This window comes from Lepus europaeus, chromosome 18, assembly GCF_033115175.1.
Source record: "Lepus europaeus isolate LE1 chromosome 18, mLepTim1.pri, whole genome shotgun sequence".
Lineage (NCBI taxonomy): Eukaryota > Metazoa > Chordata > Mammalia > Lagomorpha > Leporidae > Lepus > Lepus europaeus.
Window position 1 is genome coordinate 47,948,054 of NC_084844.1, and position 22,526 is coordinate 47,970,579.

A 22,526-nucleotide genomic window follows, 5' to 3' on the forward strand; every position below is an offset into this window, starting at 1 on the left:
GGGCCTGTGGCCCTGGGCGGTGGTCTCGTGCCCTGGGCTGGGGCATGCAGGACAAGGGACAGGTCAGCAGAGGAGTATGAAACCCTGGAGCCCACACCTGTGACTGTGTGGACATGTGCACTCAGTGGACATGTGCAAGACAGGGTCAGAGTCACAGGTCCTGAGTGTGGGCGGGAGACCCAGACTAGGGAAAGATGCTGGCGGCCAGCGCTGCAGCTCACTAGGCTAATCCTCCACCTGCGGCGCCGGCAGCCCGGGTTCTAGTCCCTGTCGGGGCGCCAGATTCTGTCCCAGTTGCTCCTCTTCCAGGCCAGCTCTCTGCTGTGGCCTGGGAGTGCAGTGGAGGATGGCCCAAGTCCTTGGGCCCTGTACCCGCATGGGAGACCAGGAAAAGCACCTGGCTCCTGCCTTTGGATCAGCGTGGTGCACTGGCCGCAGCAGCCATTAGAGGGTGAACCAATGGAAATGGAAGACCTTTCTCTCTGTCTCTCTCACTGTCCACTCTGCCTGTCAAAGAAAAAAAAAAAAAAAAGATGCTGGCAATCATTGTGGAAAGGTGCTGGTTCAAGAGGGCTCAGCAGATCCCGCCACCCAGAGAGAGCGGGTCTGGCCCTGGCGGCCAGGGGCGAGCGGAGCCTGCAGAGCTGGTGAAGAAGGCGGGGGGGTGGGGGAGGCTGCAGAGGCGGGGGTCTCTGTAGCCAACAGGGGAACATTCCCGGGAGGCAGGGAGTCAGCGTCCTTGTCGGGTGTGCAGGGGATTCCAGCACAGGGCTGGAGCTGGGGGTTAGGAGGTTGTCAACAGCCCCACCAGCGGCGCCATCCAGGTGAATCAGATAAACAGTAAGAAGGGCTGGAGAGGAGCAGGAGGCACAGGGGCCACCCTCTGTTCCTGCTGGGACCGCCCGAGGGTGCAGCTGCTTTGGGGAACAGCCTGGCAGCTGCTCAGAAGGCTAAACACGGAGTCCCTCTTACCCAGCCATTCCACGCGAAGTGCAAACAAATGTCCATGGAAAAGCACTGGTACGCACATGTGCACGGCAGCACTGCGTGTGACAGCCCCAAGTGGAAGCAGCCCAGACGTCCATCGCTGACGAATGGGTAAACAGAACGGGGTCTAGCCACGCAGTATCATCCTGCAATTAAAAGGAGTGAAGGACTGGAACATGCTAGGGTGTAGATGAACCTTGAAAACCATGCTCGGCGAGAAAATCCAGGCCAGCAAGTGTGGTTCCATTTCTAGGAAATGCCTGGCCTGGGCAGATCCATGGAGACAGAATGTGGACTAGTGGTCACCGGCCGTAGGGGTGGGGGAGGAGAGGGGTGTGGCAGCCAGTGGGTTCCGCCTTGCTTTCAGGAGCGCCAAGTGTGTTCTAAAACTAGATGGTGGGAAAGGCTGCCAGCTTTGTGACCCCGAGGGGTCATCCGAAAGGTCATGGGAAAACGTGCCTTATGAAAAAAACTGCGTAGATTTCAAAAATTCTTTTGCACTGAAGTATGCTTTGATTCTATTTTTCCATGAACGTTTTGAAGCACCTCATATCCTAAAAGCCACTGCATTGTCCACTTCCGGTCAGGGCATGGTGTGTGCCTAGGTGGTGTCTCAGCAATGCTGTTGTGACATAAGTATGTGGAGGACCGTTGTGCACGATCCTGGCTCTGAGGACCCCAGAGCTGGCACAGGGGAAGTGGCGGGCCCTGGTGCATGCTCTTTGTAAAACCACAGGAGAAGCAAATGCTTGGAGCCCTGGCCTGAGTGGACCCTGGGGGATCCAGGAGTTCCTTCTCCAGGAGTGGCTCTCAGGGCCGCCTCATCACATGGATCCAGGAGCTCTTGTAGGAACGCTGGGTCATGGGGTGGGTGGCCCTTCTGGCACTGCCCAGGGGTCCGTGTGTGTTGGCTGGTCTCCTGCTGTGGGGCAGGTGTCACCGACCCCATTCCACAAGATCCTGCTCCCTTCCTTGGGTGGCTTCCTTGACCCGGGGTCTGGCCAGGAGGGGCGGCCAGCTTGGTGAGGGGTAGGAGGCTTGGGCAGGAGACCATCAAGCCAGGACTCCCGAGTGGTCCCATCTTTTGGGAGCAGAACCCCCTGCCATCTGCCTGGGTGGGAGAGGAAGTCCCAGTGGCCTCGCACTGGAAGGAGCCTGATACCACCGTGCTGCCAGGGGCTCTGCCCAGGGCCCAGGTGTGCAGACTGGGGGGCTTGGGGTTTTGCTCCGTGGCCTCACTCCTCTCCGTGTTGTTTCCCCAGTGATAGCGCGTCCAGCACCCCCAAGACCCCGGATGGTGGCCACTCTTCTCAGGAGATCAAGTCTGAGACCTCATCCAACCCCAGCTCTCCGGAAATCTGCCCCAACAAAGAGAAGTAAGAGGGGGAGGGGTGAAAGGCCACTGCAAAACACACCACACAGTCGGGTTAGAGGGAAGGCTTATTGTCGGGGGGGGGGGGGACCCGACAGACTAGAGGGGGAGAGGGAGAGAGAGGGCAGGAAAGAGGCAGGCTCTGAGAGAGAGGTAGAGAGAGAGAGAGAGAGAGTGAGCGTGTGTTGGAAGCAGCTCCTGTTATACTCTTGCAGGGGGTAGGGAAGAGTGGGAGCAGCGAATCCTGTTATATGGAGGTGGAGCTGAGGCTTGTGGTTGGGCCATTGGGTCACCTGACTCCTAGCAAGCCAGGCTGGGCTTAGGACTGAAGCTTACTGTGCACGATGGCGTGCGGGGCTGAAGGTGGCCCCACAGCTAGGACGGCACCCTTTTACTAACGAGGGGCAGGCTGGTGTAGCCCTTCAGAGCCCAGAGCGTGCTGGCAGTGAGTGCTGACACTCAGCTCTGGAACTCTCTGGAACAGCAGGCAGGGGCATGGGGAGCTGCAGGTGGGCACGTTCAGCCCTCTTGCTCCAGGCTCTGGGGAGGGCCTGGGGTCTCTGCCAGTGACCCTTGCCCACTTCCCCTCCCGCAGGCCCTTCGTCAAGTTGAAGGAGAACGGCCGGGCCAGCATCTCCCGCTCCTCCTCCAGCACCAGCAGCTTTAGCAGCGCAGCGGGCGAGGGCGAGGCCGTGGAGGAGTGTGACAGCGGGGTAGGCGCCCCCTGGGCACCAAGGGAGCCTGCGCGGGTGGAGAGGGATGGGTGGATGGAGGCAAGAGGTGGAAGGCCAGCTGTCACCGCCCTCTGGGGGTCCCCCTCTGAGTGCCGCAGCTGCAGGGAGTGCTGTTCCCACCATGTGCTCCCTGCTGGAGCGGAGAGGGCCCTGGCTCCATGGGGCTGGGCATGGGCAGGGTGAGGCTGGAGCCGGCAGGAAGGATAAAGCAGGCCCAGAGGGGCGTGGGGGGCAGGAGCTGCTCTGGGCTCACAGGGGGCCTGTCTCAGGCCCACCCGGGCACGGCTGCCCTATGGGGTCTGCTCACCCAGCCTCTCTCCCCAGAGCAGCCAGCCGTCCACAGCCTCGCCTTTCAAGCAGGAGGTGTTTGTCTACAGCCCGTCCCCGAGCAGCGAGAGCCCCAGCCTGGGCGCCACTGCCACCCCCATCATCATGAGCCGGAGTCCCACAGGTCAGTGGCCTCAGGTGGGGTTGCGAGATGTGGCCAGGAGGCTGAGGTGGGGCCCTGACCTCTGTTCTCGGGCAGTTGTCCCTGGGTGGGCTGGGCTGGCTCCAGTTCCAAGGTGTTAGGTCTTTCAGCTCTGCCAGCCCCTTCCTGGTGTCCCTCGAACTTAAGAGACCTGTGTTCTTGTCCTCTCCTTACGTGTGGGGACGCTGAGCTGAGTGTTGACTGATTCGCTGGAGAGCCCACAGTGGACGAGCTGGGACGTGTGGTGAGAAGGCTCAGTGCTGTCCACTCTCTGCACCCCGTCAGTGCACCCCACGGCCATGATCCTGGCAGCACGAGGGCAGGCAGGGGAACAGCCTGTGGAAAGGCTTAGAAGAAGCGTGGGCCAGAATGTTCTGGAGCTGCAAGTGGCCCAGTGCTGCTGGAGTCGTGGGGAGGCACGATAGAGGAAAGAGAGGCTAGAGTGAGGACAGGCTGGTGACTGGCAGGGGCCCCTAAGTCTTTGCAGGGTTGTTTTTTTTTTTTTAAAGATTTATTTATGTATTTTAAAGGAGAGTTACTAAGAGGCAGAGAGAGAGAGATCTTCCATCTGCTGGTTCACACCCCAAATAGCCGCAACAGTTGGGGCAGGGCCAATCTGAAGCCAGGAGCTAGGAACTTCTTCCGGTCTCTGACTCAGGTGCAAGGGCCCAAGGACTTGGGCCATGTTCAACTGCTTTCCTAGGCCATAGCAGAGAGCTGGATTGGAAGTGGAGCAGCCAGGATTCTAACTGGTGCCCATATGGGATGCCAGCACTGCAGGCAATGGCTTTACCCACTAAGCCACAGTGCTGACGCCGAGCTTCTATCTTCTGGTTCACTTCCCAAATGGCTGCAACAGCCAAGGCTGAGTCAGACCAAAGCCAGGGGCCTGGAACTCCATCCAGGTCTCCCATGTGGCTGCAGGGGCCCAGTACTTGAGCCATCACCTTCTGCTTTCCCAAGAGCATTTGCAAGGAGCTGGACAGGAGATGGAGCAGCTGGGACTTGGACAGGCACTCATATGGGATGCCAGGGTTGCAGGTGGAGGCTTAACCCATTGTGCCATAATGGCAGCCCCTCGAAGGGTTTTAAAGAGAGAAGTACCACCCGGGGCTGAGAAAGAGCACTGTGGGGGCTGCAGCTGCTGACGTGGAGAGGATTGGTGAGCTGCAGGACTGGGGGAAGGAGATTACAGCAGGCTCCGTGGTGGGGGCTCGGCGCACAGGAGTCTCTGTGCCCCCTGCAGACGGACAGAGAAGGAAGCACCTGCTCTGGGGGTGGGGAGTGAAGGGCCAGCTCCGAGTGCCATCTGAGTGGCCCTGGGTGATCGGCACTGTGGGCGGGGGCTATGGGCTCTCAGGAGTCAAGGCCCTGGTCTCTGCCTTCTAGAAGGATGGCAGAGTGGGGGACAAGCATGGGTCTGGAACCTGCACCCAAACGCTGAGTTGGCTGCTGCTGGCACCATGACAGTGGATGAGGGACGGAGCCTCGGAGCCTCCGTTTGTCCAAGCAGAAAGTGGAGGGGAAGGAATAGCAGTGTCTGTTCCCAGGGCTGGCTGTGGGAAGAGCCAGTGATGGGGCTTCAGAGAGAGAGGAAGAACTGCAAGTGTCCACCTGAGCGTGCTGGGTACCTGGGATAGAGCAGGGAGGATGATGGTGGTTCTAGCCATGACAGTACCCCCCTGCCTGGGGGAGGGCACCTTCAGCGATGTCTGGAGCCACGTTCAGTTTTCGTGACTGTGGGAGGGGGGTCTCAACAGTGTGTAGGCCGGTCCTTTTCCAAGCCCAGAATTACCCATCCCCAGTACCAGGATGCCGAGCGGCTCTGGTCTGGACGACAGGAGCACAGGGCGGGGGACCACAGTTGTTGCAGGCGGATTGCTTCTGGCTTCTTGCCGCTGCAGGCTGTTGGCCGCAGGTGTCCTGCCGTGGGAGGGGAGAGGGGATGTTGGTGGATCAGAGCAGATGATCCTGTGCATCAGCGCCTCTCAGCTCCAGGAGCAGGTCATGGCCTCCTCTTGCCCACCCCCTGCCGTGGCGTGGCAGGGGCAGAGCTGGGTCCTGATTCTGCCTGTGGCACTGACAGTTCCCCCTCCCTAAGCCTCAGTTTCCCCCTTTGTAAATGATAATGTAACAATGCAAAGTCCTGTGTGTGTGGTTTTTTAAATAAGGTTTAGTTAAATAATGAAGGGATGGATGAGGCTGTGTTGCCAAGCCTGGCTCCTATTTGGTGCGAAATAAATATAAAAATAAGTGAGATTTTGTGTAAAGGGAGGCTCAGTGAGAGTCAGCCATCTGCTGCCGGTACCCAGGGCAGAAGGGGACCCGGCATGGCTTCTACCCAGTCCTCATCACACCACACCTTGGTGGCTCTGCCTGTGCCCCTCCCTCCACACAGTGCTTGACCCCATGCAAGCTGTGCTGGGTCCCTGTAGGATCAGGGTGGTCTTGGCTGGGCTGGGGGAGTGGTTTGGAAACCTGTTCCAGGCTGCTGGGCTGAGTCTTTTCGGTGCCGTAGTCTGCGATGCCTGAACTTGGGCTTTCCACATGGGGCTTCCTGGGCCCACGGGGGGTTGGCAGAAGCACACAGAGGTGCTTGTGGTGCTGGGGGAGCCCCTTGATTTGAAGTGGCCTCCGGCTGGGTTGTCTGAGCTGCGGATTCCCTCCAGCAGAGAAAACCAGCAAATCGGGCAGCTTCTGTGGGTGGATGTTTGACGACTGATTGTCCCACCACACACACAGACACACGGACACAAAGAGACACACATGGACGCATAGACACAGAAACACAGGGACACACAAATGGACATATACACATAGACACACATACAGGCACACACATGTATTGTAAGTTTTACTGCTATAATGGGTCTGAAGCATCCTGTTTACAAATAATGATAGAATATACAACATTCTTTGCCCTAAATTCCACTTGTCTAGTTGATTTTCACATAATGCTTTTATTGATATTTGCTTAAGCTTTGTAGTCTGTAACCAGCTTAAGGTTTCAGAAGAGGAACAAGTACAGTTCCAACATGAATGCCGATTGGTGTCTTTTATGTTCATAAGTATTTTACTCATTTATTTATTTTTTTTATTTTTTATTATATTTTTATTTATATTTTATTTTTATATTTATATATTTATTTATATTTTATTTTTTATTTATTTTTTTTGAGAGGCAGAAAGAGAGAGGAAGCACACTCCCATTGGCTGATTTACTCCACAAATGCCCACTATGGCCAATGCTGAAGCCAGGAGCCAGGAATTCAATCCAGGTCTCATGTGGGTGCAGGAACCCAGTTTCTTGAGCCATCACCTGCTGCCCCCAGCGTCTGCATTAGCAGGAAGCTGGAGTCAGGATCCGGGGTGGTTGTGGAGCCCAGGCACGCTGACATGGGGGTCCTACCTGGTGCCTTATGTGCTGGGTCAGACCCTCCCCTCCGCGAGTGCTTTTTGCTTCGCTCACTTGCCAGCGAGCCCCTGCCACTTCTCCGGGCTGGGGAGTAGTTCTCACAGAGTGGAAGACTGCTTACTCAGTGCTTTTGTGCCGTTCACAACGCAGCGGCTGCAGACACAACACATCTTCCAGTTCCATCCACAGTATTTTCCCTGTTAGTGTCTTAGGTCTAGAAGCCAAGCCATGACGTGTAGCATTTGCTGGCTTCCCGTCAGTGCTGGCTCCTCTCCGGCTACAGGTGCCTGGAGGAGGAGCTGGGGGTCGAGGAGAGGTGTCGTGCACAGGCGCAGATAACCGCGGACAGTCAAGCACAGTGAAGTAGCTGGGGCATCTGATGGTTAACGATGCCTGTGTCGCACCGTGGAGGGCCAGGCTCTGGCTCCTGAGCTTCCTGCTAACACAGGCCCTGGAGGCACTGGTGAGGGTTCAAGTCGTTGAGTCTGTGCCATCACCGTGGGAGATCTGGATTGAATTCCTGGTTCCCAGCCTCGGCCCTGGCCCTTCCCCAGCCACGGTGAGCATTTGAGGAGTGAACCAGCAGACGGGCACGCTCTCTCTCTCTGCCCCTCAAAGCAAAATGATACAACCAGGGAGTGACGAATTTCAGTATCTGCTACTTCTATGGGACATAACGTAACTTATCCTTAAGCTTATAGGATTTCAAGTTAATAAACGGCCCCTGTCTAACAGTCAGACGCCCACATTTCTGGAAATGTGAGACACGGCTGTGCTGAGTGGGTCTGAGTCGGCTGGAGCACTGCGTGGGGGGAGCAGCCCTTTCTCCCGACCCCCGACAGCTCCCCCATCTTGTCCTGTGCGTTCTTCTCTCCCTAGATGCCAAAAGCAGAAACTCCCCGAGATCTAACCTGAAATTCCGCTTCGATAAGCTCAGCCACGCCAGCTCCAGTGCGGTAAGGGTATGGGGCGTGAGGGCAGCACGCCGAGTGGCCTCCTGTGGTCCATGTCCTGCTGTGCCCCAGAGCCAGGCTCTGACCCACGGGCTAGAGGGACAGGGCCCTGGGACCGCAGCGGGGAGAGCTCTGGTCAGGTCTCGGGTGGCATGTGGGTCCCCGGGTGGCCGCCATTGCCTCACATCCCACATTACAGCCGCGGCCTTGGACACGGCCTTGACCTGATCTGAGTCGCGCTCTGTTGGCTCCCGGGCCCCGGATCCCTCCCTGAGCCCACCCGATTGTTGAGAGCTGGAGGGGTTGTGTTGTCTGGCTGCTTAAAGTTCTCTTGTGGATTTTTCTGACACAGGGTCACTGATGTGAAAGAGGAGGCCTTCGCCTGTCCAAGGTGGGTGGAGAGCATCTCTCAGTGGCAGGAGGAAGGGGCGTGTGTCCTTCAAGGTCAGGGGTAGTGGCTGTACCCCTGCAGAGGGGTTGGAGAGGTCCCATCAGTGGGGGAGGTGCACACGGCGGTGGCCTCCGCTCCTATAGCACAGGGGTGGGGCTGGACGGGAAGGAAGGGACCCACGGGGAGGACCACCCGAGGGGATGTTGGGTCTGCTTCCTTCCTGGCAGGGTGGGCTTCTCAGGCGCCCCCTTGCTGCCCCTTCCCTCTGTGTCTCTAGGCTGGGATGTGTCCCGCACCCCAAGAGCCAAGAGAGGCTCCTGCCTGGGGAACGCTGGGAGGGGCAGGCCGAGGGGCCCCTGCCCCTGGCTTCAGATGCAGCGTCTGCGGTTCAGCCTAAACGGGCGTGGGTGCTCTTGTGGCCATTCAGGCCTGGGCTTCTGCAGGTGGAGCCCCAGCCTACCTCCCTCCTGGGGCTCACAGGGGCACGAGTTAGAGGTGGAACTGAGGGTGGGTACAGTTGAGCCCACTGTAGACCAGTTTATGCAGAACCCAAGGACACAGTGGACACACTGACCTCGCCGCTGCACTCATGCTGGCCTCAGGTGCCTCTGGCTGCTGAGTCATGTTGAGGCCTGACCTTGGCTGTGTGAACTTGGCCCCCTTGCATTCGGGCCCTTCTTGTCCTTGGTGGTCCTCATCTCCTTCCTCCTTGCTTCCTGCAGGGAAGCCCGGATCGTATCCCAGAGAAGGCTCCGATTCCAGCAGTTTTGGGGGTGCCGTCCACTACCCTGACTGTCACAGGCCTGCTGCCCCACTGGCTGCCTGGCCACCAGACCAGCCGTCAGTCCCAGTGTCCCCACCCGGCCACAGCCTTGCCGGTCCCTTCGCCAGCACACCTTGCAAGCTCCTTCCCGTCTCCGGACAAGGCCCCCTAATCCTGACCTCCCAGTGTGATGTCCGTCTGGGTCATTCGTCATCTTGTTCTGTCTGCAGAGGAAAAGAGAAGTAGGCAAAGTGGGGCTGGGGGTCCCAGGGGCTCATCCAGAGGCCGGGGAGCCCATCTGTGCCAGAGGCGGAGAGTGCGGTGAGGTGGGGAGCAGCGGCCATCAGCAGACTCGAGCGCCCCGGTGCGGGCCCCTGTCTGCTGGCCCAGGGCGATGCCTGTCTCCATGTGGGAGGCAGGGGCTTTGCCACTGTGGATGCACTTTGTGGAAGTGGAGGGGCCGCTCTTCCAGGAGCCAGGATTCAGAGCATCCAAGGCTGTCCTGCTAACAGGGAGCTCTGTTGCTCATGTATCTCTGGAGTTCTAGAGCATTTGTCTGCCTCTGGGCTAAGGGCTTGTTCCTCATGTGCAGGTGCAGGTGCAGGTCAGTGTGACCTTGAGCTGGGCTTGGGGGGTGGAAGCTTGGGGGCGGAGCTGAGTGCATCCAGGCCCAGGTGCACACAGGTTCTTGCCTGTGGGGAGAACTTGCAGTCGGGCCTGATTTCATGCAGCCCCTGGCCATCTCTCCTGGTGGGCAGGTGTTTTCCTCATGAACCGGTGGGAAGCCAGGAGCAAGAGGGAACTCAGGGAAAGCAAAGGAACCAGTGCCAGCGCTGGGGCGTTTGTTGGTTGAAGAGAAGCTCAGGGCCTGAGGGCTGGGCTGGGATCCAGGTCTCTGCTGGCTGGAAGTTCAGGGAAGACACAGTTATTTCAACCTGTGTCTCAGACGTGGCAGGTCTGGTCAGGACTGGGTGTGGGGTGGGAGCACAATACCCCTCAGTAGTCTGTGTGCTTGGCGTCGGGGAGGGGGCCGCTGCCAGCTGCCATGCCTGTCCATCCCCACTCCAGCTGTGGGAGTCCTGCCCTCTGGGTGGCCTTTGTGGGGGGTGGGATGGGAAGGCAGTGGGGGTTGGGCAGGGGTCAGCACCAGCTCTGTGGCAGGGCTGCAGCTGGAAGTGCGCTCAGGGTCTCTGGCACGGAGTGGTCCCGGGCTGCTGTGTTGATGCCAGCTGGGCTGCAGCTTTAGTGGGCAGACGAAGAGGATTCCCAGGCAAGTGCAGGGCTGCACAGGGAGCTGAACCTGTTTCTAAGTTAAAGCATTGAAGTGGGAGACTTTTGGGGGATGGGAAGAAATTGTAATGATTTCCCCATCGCTTTTGCCATTAGTTCTCACCACAGAGCAAAACTGTGATCCTTCATCCCCAGTCACAGGGAAATCGTGGACACCATTGGCTGCTAGGTGGGGTAAGATTGACTCCAGTTAACAGAGGAGCAGGTTAGCCTTCAGGAAAAGTCAGTGCAGCAGCGCCCCCTGCTGGAGTGAGCGAGGTGGCAGCCTCTTGTTGGCCAGGTTCCTGGAGGACAAGGATAGGTCCATCTGCATTTCTTTAAAGCAAGCCAGGGTCCCCGCTCGCCCGCCTCCGTGAGTGGCTAGGATTTACAGTTGCTTGGTGCTGGCGCTGTGTTGCTTGTGGTCTGGGGTCCTCTGAGGTTTCCAGGTTGTCCCTGCTCCGTGTCTAGTGTCTAGTCCCAGGTGTGCCCTGAGCAGCACAGCCCTGCAACGTGGCTCTGGCTCTGGTTTGCTATTAGGGTGCTCTGGGTGGGCCCTGGAATGCCCCCCCTTCCCAGTCACGGCTTACCACCTCCCGAGAGTCCACCCCATGGGTTCACCTGGGGCCCAGTTCCTAGATGGAAGGGTGAGCCCAGTGTCCCCACTGTGCTGAGGCTGTTCTCCCCCACCCCCACCCTGCCCCCAGTCTCCTGCCGTCCGCTTTGATCCACAGTGACTGCACCCAGTCTTGGGCTCAAAGATTTGTCCAGGCTTCCTGGCCCTGGGAACCAGACTCAGCCAGGGGTTACCCCTGCTGCTGGGCGGGCTGCTTCCTGAGCCTGCCTGACTCCCAGGACAAACACCCTTGTCAGGCGCCTGGGGCAGTGGCACCTGCGGCCACACATGCAAGAGGGCGTGTCTGTGCCCATGAATGGACGACAGTGTTTCTCGAAAAAACTGTGGTTCTGCTCTGTGGGTATCAGCACGACACCTGGGGCTTCCGGCCCGTCCAGCAGCTCATCCAACCATCATCACCCAGATGAGAGGCTTCAGTCCCACGGGGGGAAAGCAGCCATAACCGAGGGTCCTCCCTGCACGCCGCCTCCACCGTTTCCTAGGGCCCCTGGTTTGGGGGCAGCTGGTGGAGCTGGGAGGCTGCTGTGGGCTCTGTGTCTGCTCTTTTGTTCTGGGAAGGATACTGTGTTGGATTTTCCAGGGAGGGCTGTAGCAAACGGCAAGCATTGCGTGTGACTGGGAGTGCTCCGTGTGCAAGGGCGCAGCTAGCCAGCCCTTGGCGTCGCCTTTTCTCCATTAAGAAGGCAAGTGGTGAAAGAACACTCGTCCCTCCTCCCTGACTTACACGAAGGCGGTTCATGACCTGGGCTAGCAGCCTCTCGCTGCCGCCCTGGGAGCTGCCGACCCAGACACTACCTTTCCCCTTCATTTCTAAGTCAACAGAAAGCAGGTGGCCGGCAGGGCCAGCTTGAGACCTGCCCCCCCCCCCCCAAAAAAAAAAAAAAAAAAAAAAAAAACCTCCCCCAGCCGCCAGCTGCCACTATCAAAGGTTGAGCCACCCTTTGTAAAGTTGGCCAGGTTGTCCCTGCAGCTGGCTGGGGGGTGGCCAGGGTGTCCTACCACGCCCGGGACCTGTTTTGCTACCAGCCCTTGCCCACTCTGATCCCATGTTCCCCTCCTCTCAGCCAGGCCCTGGGCCCCTTTGGGAGGAAGGCGACAAACCCCTGTTAGGGCCATGGTGAGGGCAAAGGGCAGCAGAGGCTGCCCTGGGGGAGTCTGCCTGGGGGGAGGCTGCGGGGCTCATGGGCTCTGTCCTGTGCCTTACCAGCCCTGGGAGAGGGTGTTTGCCTGGCAGACTGGACGCCAACTGCCATTGTCTTTGTGTTTGTGACGTTTCTGCTCGGAAGGGGGATGCCCCTTCCTGCTCCCCAGCTTGCGTGCCGACTGCCCCAGGTCCCGGGCAGCGGCGATGCCCAAGTGTGGAGCGATGCCTCCGTGTGAGAGAGCCCGAGACCCGCAGCTTGGAAGTGATGACCCTTGTGACTTTCCTCTCTTTCCTCTTAGCGAGGAGGTGATCTGTAGACCCCGACTGCCTATGTAATGTAAATAGTGTACATTTAATTTATTGCTTTGGTAGCACATTGTATTTGTTAATGTATAAAACAAATTCTAAAAGGTTGACAAATGTATATTTTGTTGCTTAAATGTGTCTTTGCAGAAATTGACAATAAATAACATATTTTGTGTCCTCAGCGTTGAAACTTCTTTGCAAGGGGCCGGCTATTATCTGGCTTGTAGTTGTGTTACTTTGGCCTGAAAAGTGTTGAATTTTTTTGAATGAGTCATTGATGTTTAAAAAAACTAATCACAATAGTAAAAAAGCCCTAAACATTTGACATAAAATCTCCATTTTCTGCTTCTCTTCAAAAATCAGATGCTAAATCTATTTGGGCATGAATTGGTCAAAGTTCCCTGGAGTCCGGGCCAGCACCGTGGCTCAACAGGCTAATCCTCTGCATTGCGGCGCCGGCACACTGGGTTCTAGTCCTGGTCGGAGCGCCAGATTCTGTCCTGGTTGCCCCTCTTCCAGGCCAGCTCTCTGCTGTGGCCAGGGAGTGCAGTGGAGGATGGCCCAAGTACTTGGGCCCTGTACCCCATGGGAGACCAGGAGAAGCACCTGGCTCCTGCTATCAGATCAGCGCGGTGCGCCGGCCGCAGCACGCCGGCCACAGTGGCCATTGGAGGGTGAACCAACGGCAAAGGAAGACCTTTCTCTCTCTCTCTCACTATCCACTCTGCCTGTCAAAAAAAAAAAAAAAAAGTTCTCCGGAGTCCATCGTTTTTGGGTGGACCCTGCGTCCACCGCAGTTTCCACAGTGCCCTGCTCGTCGCACCTGGAGTGTTTCACGCACTGGTGCTGTGTGCTTGGCCTCTGCAGGCGTGAGGCTGGGCTCCCTGCTGTTCGCTGATTTGTTTCCACCCTGGGCGGACTCTCTCAATTCCTGGTTCATTCTTCAAGGATTCTTCGTGAACCAATGCCCCCTCTTCCTGTCCTCCTTTGACTCCCACATGACCGTGTTCTTATGTATGCTTTTCTTTGCACTGCTTGGATTCAGATTTAGAAGTAACCCTGGGGGCCGGCGCTATGGTGCAGTAGGTTAGTCCTCCCTCTGAGGTGCCTATATGTGTATGGGCTCTAGTTCCGGCTGCTCCTCTTCCGATCCAGCTCTCTGCCAATAGCCTGGGAAAGCGGTGGAGGATGGCCCAAGTGCTTGAGCCCCTGCACTCGCATGGGAAAACCCAAGGAGGATCCTGACTTCGGTTCTGCGCAGCTCTAGCTGTTGTGGCTGTTTGGGAAGTGAACCAGCAGTTGGAAAACCTTTCTGTCTCTCCCTCTCACTGTCTGTAACTCTACCTCTCAAATAAATAAAATCTTTAAAAAGTAACAAAAAAAAAAGTAACCCTATATATTTTTTTTCTTAAGAAATGCAAAGGCAGGGACAGCACTGTGGCACTTCAAGTTAAGCTGCTGCCTGCAATGCTAGTGTCCCATATGAGAACCAGTTTTCTGGTCCTGGCTGCTCCTCTTCCAGACCAGCTCCCTGCTAATGTGCCTGGGAAAGCAGTGGAAGATGGCCCAAGTGCTTGGATGGAGTCTCAGGCCCCTGACTGTGGCCTGACTTAGCCCTGGCTGTTGCAGCCATTTGGGGAGTGAACCAACGGATGGAAGATTTCTCTGCCTTTCCTCTCTCTGTAACTTTGCCTTTCAATAACTAAATAAGTACATCTTTTAAAAACTTTTTTGAAGGCAAGGAACAAGTGTTGAAGTACCTGCTGGAACTTGCTTTTGTGATCTTGGGCAAATTCCTTCCCATGATTTGAATCTTTCAAATGTATAGCTGGGAAAACAACCCACTTGCAAAGCCTGAGGATACAAATGAATTCATCATTGGGAAAAAGCTTTGTAAAAGCGGCAGGTGCTGTTGAAGCAGCAGAGGCTAGGTAATGACGACAGCATCCTTGGGGCAGCTGACGGTTCCTGAAAGCTGTGCTCGGTGTTTGGCGTGTGGACTCAGTTTTGCTGTAACAAGATCTACCAGTGCCTGAAAGTACGGTACCACGTGAGGAGGCTTGCAGCCACGGGGCTCATGGAGAACCGGAGGGCACAACCCTACCCTTGGGAACTTTGTCAGTAACACGTTAAGAGACAGGAACTTCCTAGCACAGTAACTGTCGGTGATTTGAGCAGCCTCTGTTCAGCTGAGAACTTAGGCCTGTTTGTCTTCAACTTCATACTCAACCCAAAGCCCTCCGCACCAGTTGCCCCAGGGTCTGGCATCTCCGCTGGGGAGGTGACTAACCCAAGTGGCTCCTCTGGACCGTCTTTCTTTTTTATTTTTATTATTTTTGACAGGCAGAGTGGACAGTGAGAGAGAGAGAGACAGAGAGAAAGGTCTTCCTTTGCCGTTGGTTCACCCTCCAATGGCCACCGTGGCCAGCGTGCTGCGGCCGGCGCACCGCGCTGATCCGAAGGCAGGAGCCAGGTGCTTCTCCTGGTCTCCCACGGGGTGCAGGGCCCAAGGACTTGGGCCATCCTCCATTGCACTCCCTGGCCATAGCAGAGAGCTGGACTGGAAGAGGGGCAACCGGGACAGAATCCGGTGCCCCGACTGGGACTAGAACCTGGTGTGCTGGCACCACAATGCGGAGGATTAGCCTATTGACCCGCAGCGCCAGCCTGGACCGTCTTTCAACTGGGTCTCGCCCTTGGCCTGTCCCTGGGGGCCCTCTCCCCTGCTGTACCAAAAAATCCTGTGGCGCCCAATTGAGAATCCCTGTGACCTTACCATCCGATCACGTGCCCTCCCCCCACCCCCGAAACCTAGTGATTTTCCATGGAAGATTTCTCATCCTGCCCCCTCAGGTGTGCACCCCCACTGCGCCTCTGTCGCCACGCTCAGACTCAGCGGGAGAGGATGGGGCCTGCTGAGGCTGCTGGGGTCTGAGCGGTGCCTGCCACCCACCTAACGGCACAGTTACGATCACAAATGTGGAAGGATCAGTGGCCCAGAAAGGCACAGGATCTTGCAGGAACGTGAAGGGGAATCGCTAGGGAGAACAGAACTATCCATAAAACATGAGGTTTGAACGAAGAGGCTGTAGATGCGAATGGCATGAGAGGCAGGGGTGGCAGTGAGAGGGAACGCGGGGAGGAAGGACGAAGCCCCTGCTGCAATGGGAAGGAACTCGAGAGAGGAACAATTGGGTCCTGAGACTGGGGATGAGACACACAGAAGGAGCTGCGGCCTCTTCTTTCTCCACATCAAAGACAGTGATCACATGGGAGGTGTGATTGTGGGACTGTGGGGACCTGCTGGCATCCTGGGAGCAAACCGCAGTGCCAGGGAGGGCTGGGCCAGCACCCCCCGCTGAAGTGTTCCCTGTTGCTAAAGACGTCATGTGGAAATAATCGAGTAACTACAGTAGATAAACCAGAGAGCGAGCTGAGGACTTGACTGTATCTGGTGGAGATAACTTGAAACAGCCCGTAGGCCGTGGAGGATGGCCCAAGTGCTTGGGCCCTGCACTCACATGGGAGACCAGGAGGAAGCACCTGGCTCCTGGCTTCGGATTGGCGCAGTGCCGGCTGTAGCGGCCATTTGGGGGTGAACCAATGGAAGCAAGACCTTTCTCTTTCTCTAACTCTGCCTGTCAAAAAAAAAAAAGAATGAATCTGAACCAACGGTGGCACAGGGGCAGCCCCACCAGAGAGCACCTGCGGGTACGGCCTTAGGAGAGGCACAGGGGCTTGGTTAGGGACGTTCGTAGAAAGCTGCCTCCAGTTATGGGATCAGCTGAATTTTACCAATCCCCTTGCAAGACGTCACACTAAAAATTAAATATAAGCCTAGCAAGGTAGCCTGTGTAGCCTTGTTCTTAAATATAGACTTCTTGGTTTTATAGGAACTTAAAAGGAACCCAAGGAGTCCAGGGAAAACAGAGGATGAAGTCCAGGGGAAACCCCGCTCCGCCACCTAAAGTGCAGGCACTATATAATGGAAAAGGAGTCTCGCTATTTTTTTTAAGGTGTATTTATCTATTTTGAAAGTAAGAGTTATAGACACACACACACACACACACAGGTCTTCCATCTACTGCTTCATTCCCCAAATGGCTGCAATGACCAAGGCTGGGCCAGGCTGAAGCTGGGAGCCAGGAGCTCCTTCCAGGTCTCCCATGTTGTTGCAGGGGCCCAAGCACTTGAGTCATCTTCTACTGCTATCCCAGACACATTAACAGTGGGGCTGGAAGGGCAGAAGCTGGGATTTGAACCAGTGCCCATTTGGGATGCCAGCATTGCAGGAGGCGGCTTTACCCACTATGCCACAGCGCCAGCCCTGGATTCTCATGTTTGTAGGGATAGAATTTTCCACCGTGGTGGAAGAGAGTTTCTCCAGACTGGAAAGCATAACACTTTAAACAACTGTAACCCATCACAAGGACTCAGCAATGATTCAGTTGTCCCTGATTTTAATTCAGCGGCTTGGTCAGGGTAATTTGTCGCAGGGCTTTTGTGGGTTTATACCCCCAAGGGGGCATTTATGAAGGAGATACGGGAGTGTCCCCTCGAACAGAAGGGCAGGGAGCAGCTGTGCCACCCGAAGGCCCGCGGCCGTGGTCAGCCCCCTTGCCTGTCTCTGCTGTCTGTCTTGCTCTGTGCTCCTCTCTGTTTCTTTTCTTCCTGCTGGGTTGTGGGCCTTTTCTGACCTTTGCTGGCCTTTTGATTAGCTTGATTCTCTCCCTGAAGGCCAGTTGGGCTCATCTTAGCACCAGATTTTCCCTCCAGTCTGGGCTGTGAACATGGATCTGGGCCCTTTGGATGTGTCTTCTTGGCTGGACCTGGGTCCCACATCAGAGTGCCTGAGTTGGATACCCCACCCTGGCTCCTGACTCCCGCTTCCTACTAATGCACACTCTTGGAGGCAGCAGAAGAGCTCCTGGCTTCTAGCTTTGGTCTGGCCCAGCCCCAGCTGTTGTGGGTTTTTGGAGAGTGAACCAGCAGGTGGGAGCTATTTCTGCCTGCGAGCGTCTGGAATGAGTGAATAAATGAAGAGCTATCTGGCACAGTGTTCAGCTTTGTCATTAGAGGGCGCCAGCGATACCCTGTGGGTGGGAAGCTTGCGGGTGCATGGCGGGCGCTCGCGGCTCCCTCCGCAGGCGCCTGCAGCGCTGGCTGCATCTGGAGCTCTGGACGCTGCAGCACGGGCACCTCTCCCAGGACCACGTTCCTGCAGTGCATTCGCTTGTCCAGGCCCAGCTCCTGCACTGCAAAGCAGCCGGGAGCACCTAATGGCCGGGAAACGAAAAGGTGGGTACGGAGACCCCGGTTATGCCGATTACCTAAAAATACTTATCGAATGGATGTGGAAAAATTAGTGATGCGGAAGTGTTACCTACTTATCTCCACTATGGACTTTTTCGAAAAAATATTATGTATTTATTTATTTGAAAGGGAGAGTTTACAGAGAGAGAGAGAGAGAGAGAGAGAGAGAGGTCTTCCATCCTCTGGATCACTCCTCAAATGACCCAACAGGAGGGCCTGGGCCAAGCATGGAAGTCCATCAGAGTCTCCTACATGAGTGGCAGGGGCCCAAGCACTTGGGCCATCTTCTGCTGCCTTCCCAGATGCATTAGCAGGGAGTTGGATCTGAAGAGGAGCAGCCAGGACTCCAGTCAGCACTCACATGGGATGCCAGCATCGCAGGCTGTGGCTTAACCTGCTGCGCCAGAGCCCCAGCCCTCCTGCTGACTTTTGATACTTTGTGCCCCATTATTTAAAATAGTTGGCTGTTGGCTGTCGCGCCGCTCACTAGGCTAATCCTCCGCCTGAGGCGCCGGCACACCGGGTTCTAGTCCCTGTCGGGGTGCCGGATTATGTCCCGGTTGCTCCTCTTCCAGGCCAGCTCTCTGCTGTGGCCAGGGAGTGCAGTGGAGGATGGCCCAAGTGCTTGGGCCCTGCACCCCATGGGAGACCAGGAGAAGCACCTGGCTCCTGCCATCGGATCTGCACAGTGTGCCGGCTTGTAGCAGCCATTTGGGGGGTGAACCAACGGCAAAGGAAGACCTTTCTCTCTGTCTCTCTCTCACTGTCTAACTCTGCCTGTCAAAAAAAATAAATAAAATATTCACATAACATGCCATTTTCTTGGTGTATGAGGGCCCATTCAGCTAACTTTGTCTGATCTTTTACAACTGCAAGCAGTGCTACTGAGCAAATTCCACTTTCTCATTTATGCTGAAAAGATTCCTTCAGTTTTTATTGCCTTTGGCTCCTTTTCTTGCTGTGCAAAGTTAAAATAATTTTTTATGTAGTCAAATCTATCAGCTCTATCAGCGAGATATCAGCTCAGCTGCAGGAAGGAGGAGTTGTTTTCTCCGAACATGGAGGCCTTCGTTTATGTCAGGGATGATGCTAGGACCAGTTCCCAAATCCAGGGCTTGGGCAGACCACAGCCAGGAGCTTCTTCCAGGTCTCCCACACGGATGGCAGGGACGCAAGCACTCCGGCCATCCTCCGCGGCTTTCCCAGGTGCGTTAGCAGGGAGCTGGGTCGGAAGTGGAGCAGCCGTCTGGAGCAGGTGTGCAAGCAGTGAGTTCCCGAAGGCAGCGCCATCCCTCGGCCGAGCCCCAGGCCTGCAGGACCCTGCCTGCCTCTCCTGAGAGCGACCCAGGCTGCTGCAGCTTACCCGGGCACATTTCTTCACTGGTTTTCAACTCGGAGTTTGGTACTTCGTCGACTTGTCTGTTTCGTGAACCGTCTTCTCAGACCACTTTTCTAACTGTACTGAGGAACAATAAAGCTGTTGGCTTTTCTTACCATGTTAGAGAGGGCGAGGGCGAGCGCAGGCTCCCACTTGCACCGCTGCGCCCCCTCTGAGAACGCGCTGGCTGTGTTTCCTGGGGAGATGCTCACATGCTCACCCAGAAGAACCTTACAAGAACAACCACAGCGACAATGGCGTGGCAGAGCATTCGCCCACTACAGGCATTTGTTGAGATCCAACAGCAGCTACTGATTTTAAGATCAAAAATGAAATTCTCTAGGCTGGTGCCGCCACCTGCAGTGTCGGCATGGCACCGGTTCGAGTCCCGGCTGCTCCACTTCCGATCCGGCTCTCTGCTATGGCCTGGGAGGGCGGTGGAGGATGGTCCAAGTCCTTGGGGCCCTGCACCCGTGTGGGAGACCTGGAGGAAGCTCCTGGCCCCTGGCTTCGGATCAGCACAGCTCGGGCTGTTGGGGCCACGTGGGGAGTCAACCAGTGAGATGGATGCCTCTCGGTAACTCTGCCTCTCAAATAAATAAATAAATAAATACATCTTTTTTAAAAAATGACTCTCACCACAGAAATGAAACAAAACCTTCACTTAATAATAAAGAATTCCCCAGCGGGTCTCACGCTGTCTGTTGAAATGAAGACCAATACAAACGCCCTTGCCGCCACTGATTTTCCTGAGGTGTGAGGTTTGGTTTTTTGTTTTCTTGTGGAGAGCCAGGGTAAGACCTCAGAGGGAGCAGGGAGTTAAAATTGAGGGGACGTTGTGAAGGAAAAACAAACTATTTTACGTGAAATGATCTGTACTTGAAAATCAACATTCAAAACTTTCTTCAGAAATCGGGGACCCCCTGGGAAGGCGCGAGCAGCACTCCGAGGACGCCAGTGTCTCCTCAGGCCGCCGCTGGAGGGCGCGCGCAACCCGCGGAACCACAGGGCGGCGGCCTCGGCCCGCCGCCGGGGACAGCATTTGGGGCGCCGCCTTCTCCAGGCTTTTCATTAGCGGGTTCCTCCGGAGTCCCGCCCTCCCGGCCCCCTCATTGGTTACCGCCCAGGGTGGGTGGGTATCTTCGCCCGCGCCTTCAGGGTGGGCGCAAAATGGGTTTGGCCTTCTCAGGACTCATTAAATCAGGGTCTCCAGCTGGTAAGTCAAACAGGAGGCCCAGGAATGGGCTTAAAAAAATTTTTTTTAAAAAAAGATTTGTTTATTTGAGAGGCGGAGTTAGAGCGAGAGACAGCGAGAGCGGTCTTTTCATCCGCTGGTTCACTCCCCCGAAGGCCGCAACGGCTGGAGCTGGGCCTATCCGAAGCCAGGAGCTGGGAGCTTCTTCCAGGTCTATCATGGAGGTGCAGGGGACCGAGCACTTGGACCATCTTCTGCTTTCCCAGGGAACTGGATCAGAAGTGGAGCAGCTGGGACTTGAACCTGGGCTCTTTTGGGAAGCTGGCATAGCAGGGAGAGGCTTAACTCACTATGCCACAGTGCAGGCCGCAGGAATGGGCGGTTAGCCTAGTGGCTGGCACGTGCTGGTGCTACATCGGAATAGCTGGGTTTGGGTCCTGGCTCCGCTCCCTGTTCCCGGTGCCTGCTAGTGTACACCCAGGGAGGCAGGTCCTTGGGCCCCTGCCAGCCCCGGGGGGACCTGGACTGAGTTTCCAGCTCCTGGCTTTGCTCTTGTGGACTTGTGGGGAGCAAATTGGAGGATGGGGGACAGTCTCTGTCTCTCAAACAGGATCCCACCTTCCGGGACTTCTTACTCTCCCTTTGAAGGTGACAGGGGTTCCTGGTAGTCTTGCTGCTGCTTTCAGTTTTAATCATTTATTTGAGGGTCAGAGAGACAGGAAGTGAGAGATGGACAAGAAAGGGGTCCCATGCACTGGTTCACTCCTCAAGATGGCTGCTACGTCGCAGACAGGGCTGGGCTGAAGCCAGGTGCTAGGAATTCAATTAAAGTCTCCCACAAGGGGCAGGAGCCCAATTAGTTGAGCCATTACTGCTGCCTCCCCGGGGCTGTGTTGGGAAGCTGGAGTCAGGCACCAAAGCTGCTATGGGACGTGGGTGCCACACGCCTGTCCCTCCTGGTGGCTTTTGACCCCACTTCTGCGAGGAGGTCCATTCACTGCTTGGAGACTTATATTCCTCCCATCTCTGTCTCAGAGCCACGGCAAACAGAGCTGGACACGGTTCGAAACCTTTCAGGAGACAGGTGGTCTCGAAGTGGGTTTGGGAGGCTCAGCCGCACCACCCTCAGGAAGAAATGGTGGCAGGTGGGGAGCTGAAGTCTTTCCTTGGGCTGGAGGTCTGGATACTGTGCTGGGAGCGGCAGCCTGGTTGGGGAGTGAGAAGACCGCTGTGGCAGCCCCTGCCCCTGGCCGTCCAGAGCTGGACAAGCAGGAGTCAGCTCCAGCCAGAATCTCCTTGTGGAAGTGTTGCACCTGGTGGGGGGAGGGGGCAGCGGTTCTTAGGCACTCAGCATGGGGAGTTCTAACCAAGTATAGCATCAAGCACATTAAAATGCACCAGCAGCCCACAGCAGGCATAATTGGTAGCTGATTCTCCAGAAGATCTGAGTTGCTAATGTGCTAATTTGTTTACACTGAAATACTTAGTGGTTCCAATTTTGAGGTGTTAGTTTTCTGGAGGCAATAATGCACACTCTGTCTCCTCTCCCTTCTTGTGCCTTTGCCCCCCTCTCCCTGGGAATTTTATTAATCCTTGGGAAGTTTGTAGGAACCAAGGCACATGTTGCTAGAGTGGCCAGCCCTCTCAGTGCACACAAACTCTTCTGGTTTTCATGAAGTTTCCGGTCCTGACTCATGGAGAACAGGCCAGTGGCTCCTAATACAATGGGAGAAACTTCCCAGCCTCCCTGCAGAGGCCCAGAGCCGGGGCCCACAGGCAGATAAAAGTCCAGGGGATGCAGAGCAGAATTCAGGGAGCGTCCCTGCTAAACAATGGAACTGAGTCCAGAAGGTGTGTGACAAGCCAGACTGGGTGCTGCGGCAGTGGCTCGAGTTTATAGGCAGGTGCCGGAGGCAGTGGGCAGTGCACCACTGGAACCCTGGCAAGAGCTGCTCCAGCGGCATCTCTTGCTACACAGTATTTGGGTCACTGTTGTGTTGCTCTGAATTGTGATCCACAGCCAAAACATACCGCCTTGCTGCTCTGTGTAGTCTGTGATCTCTCACAGGCATGTGCTGCTGGGCCCTGAAATCAGTGGAGGAAAAAACAAGCATCAGAAGGGCTGGCGCCGTGGCTCACCTGGTTAATCCTCTGCCTGCGGCACCAGCATCCCATATGGGCACCGGTTCTAGTCCCGGTT

The 22,526-nt window shown here is 56.2% G+C and overlaps 1 protein-coding gene across 1 annotated transcript in view; it reads left to right on the top strand.

Moving 5' to 3' along the window:
- The window catches only part of RAP1GAP2 (RAP1 GTPase activating protein 2), a 145,388-nt gene extending 135,228 nt beyond the window's left edge, over positions 1-10,160 (top strand). The window contains exons 19-24 of the mRNA XM_062175762.1: positions 2,250-2,363; positions 2,955-3,072; positions 3,418-3,544; positions 7,857-7,933; positions 8,283-8,321; positions 9,044-10,160. Coding sequence (XP_062031746.1) covers positions 2,250-2,363; positions 2,955-3,072; positions 3,418-3,544; positions 7,857-7,933; positions 8,283-8,291 — 445 coding nt within the window. The 3' untranslated portion in view covers positions 8,292-8,321; positions 9,044-10,160. The remainder of the gene's footprint in view (positions 1-2,249; positions 2,364-2,954; positions 3,073-3,417; positions 3,545-7,856; positions 7,934-8,282; positions 8,322-9,043) is intronic.
- The last annotated feature ends 12,366 nt before the right edge of the window (positions 10,161-22,526 follow it).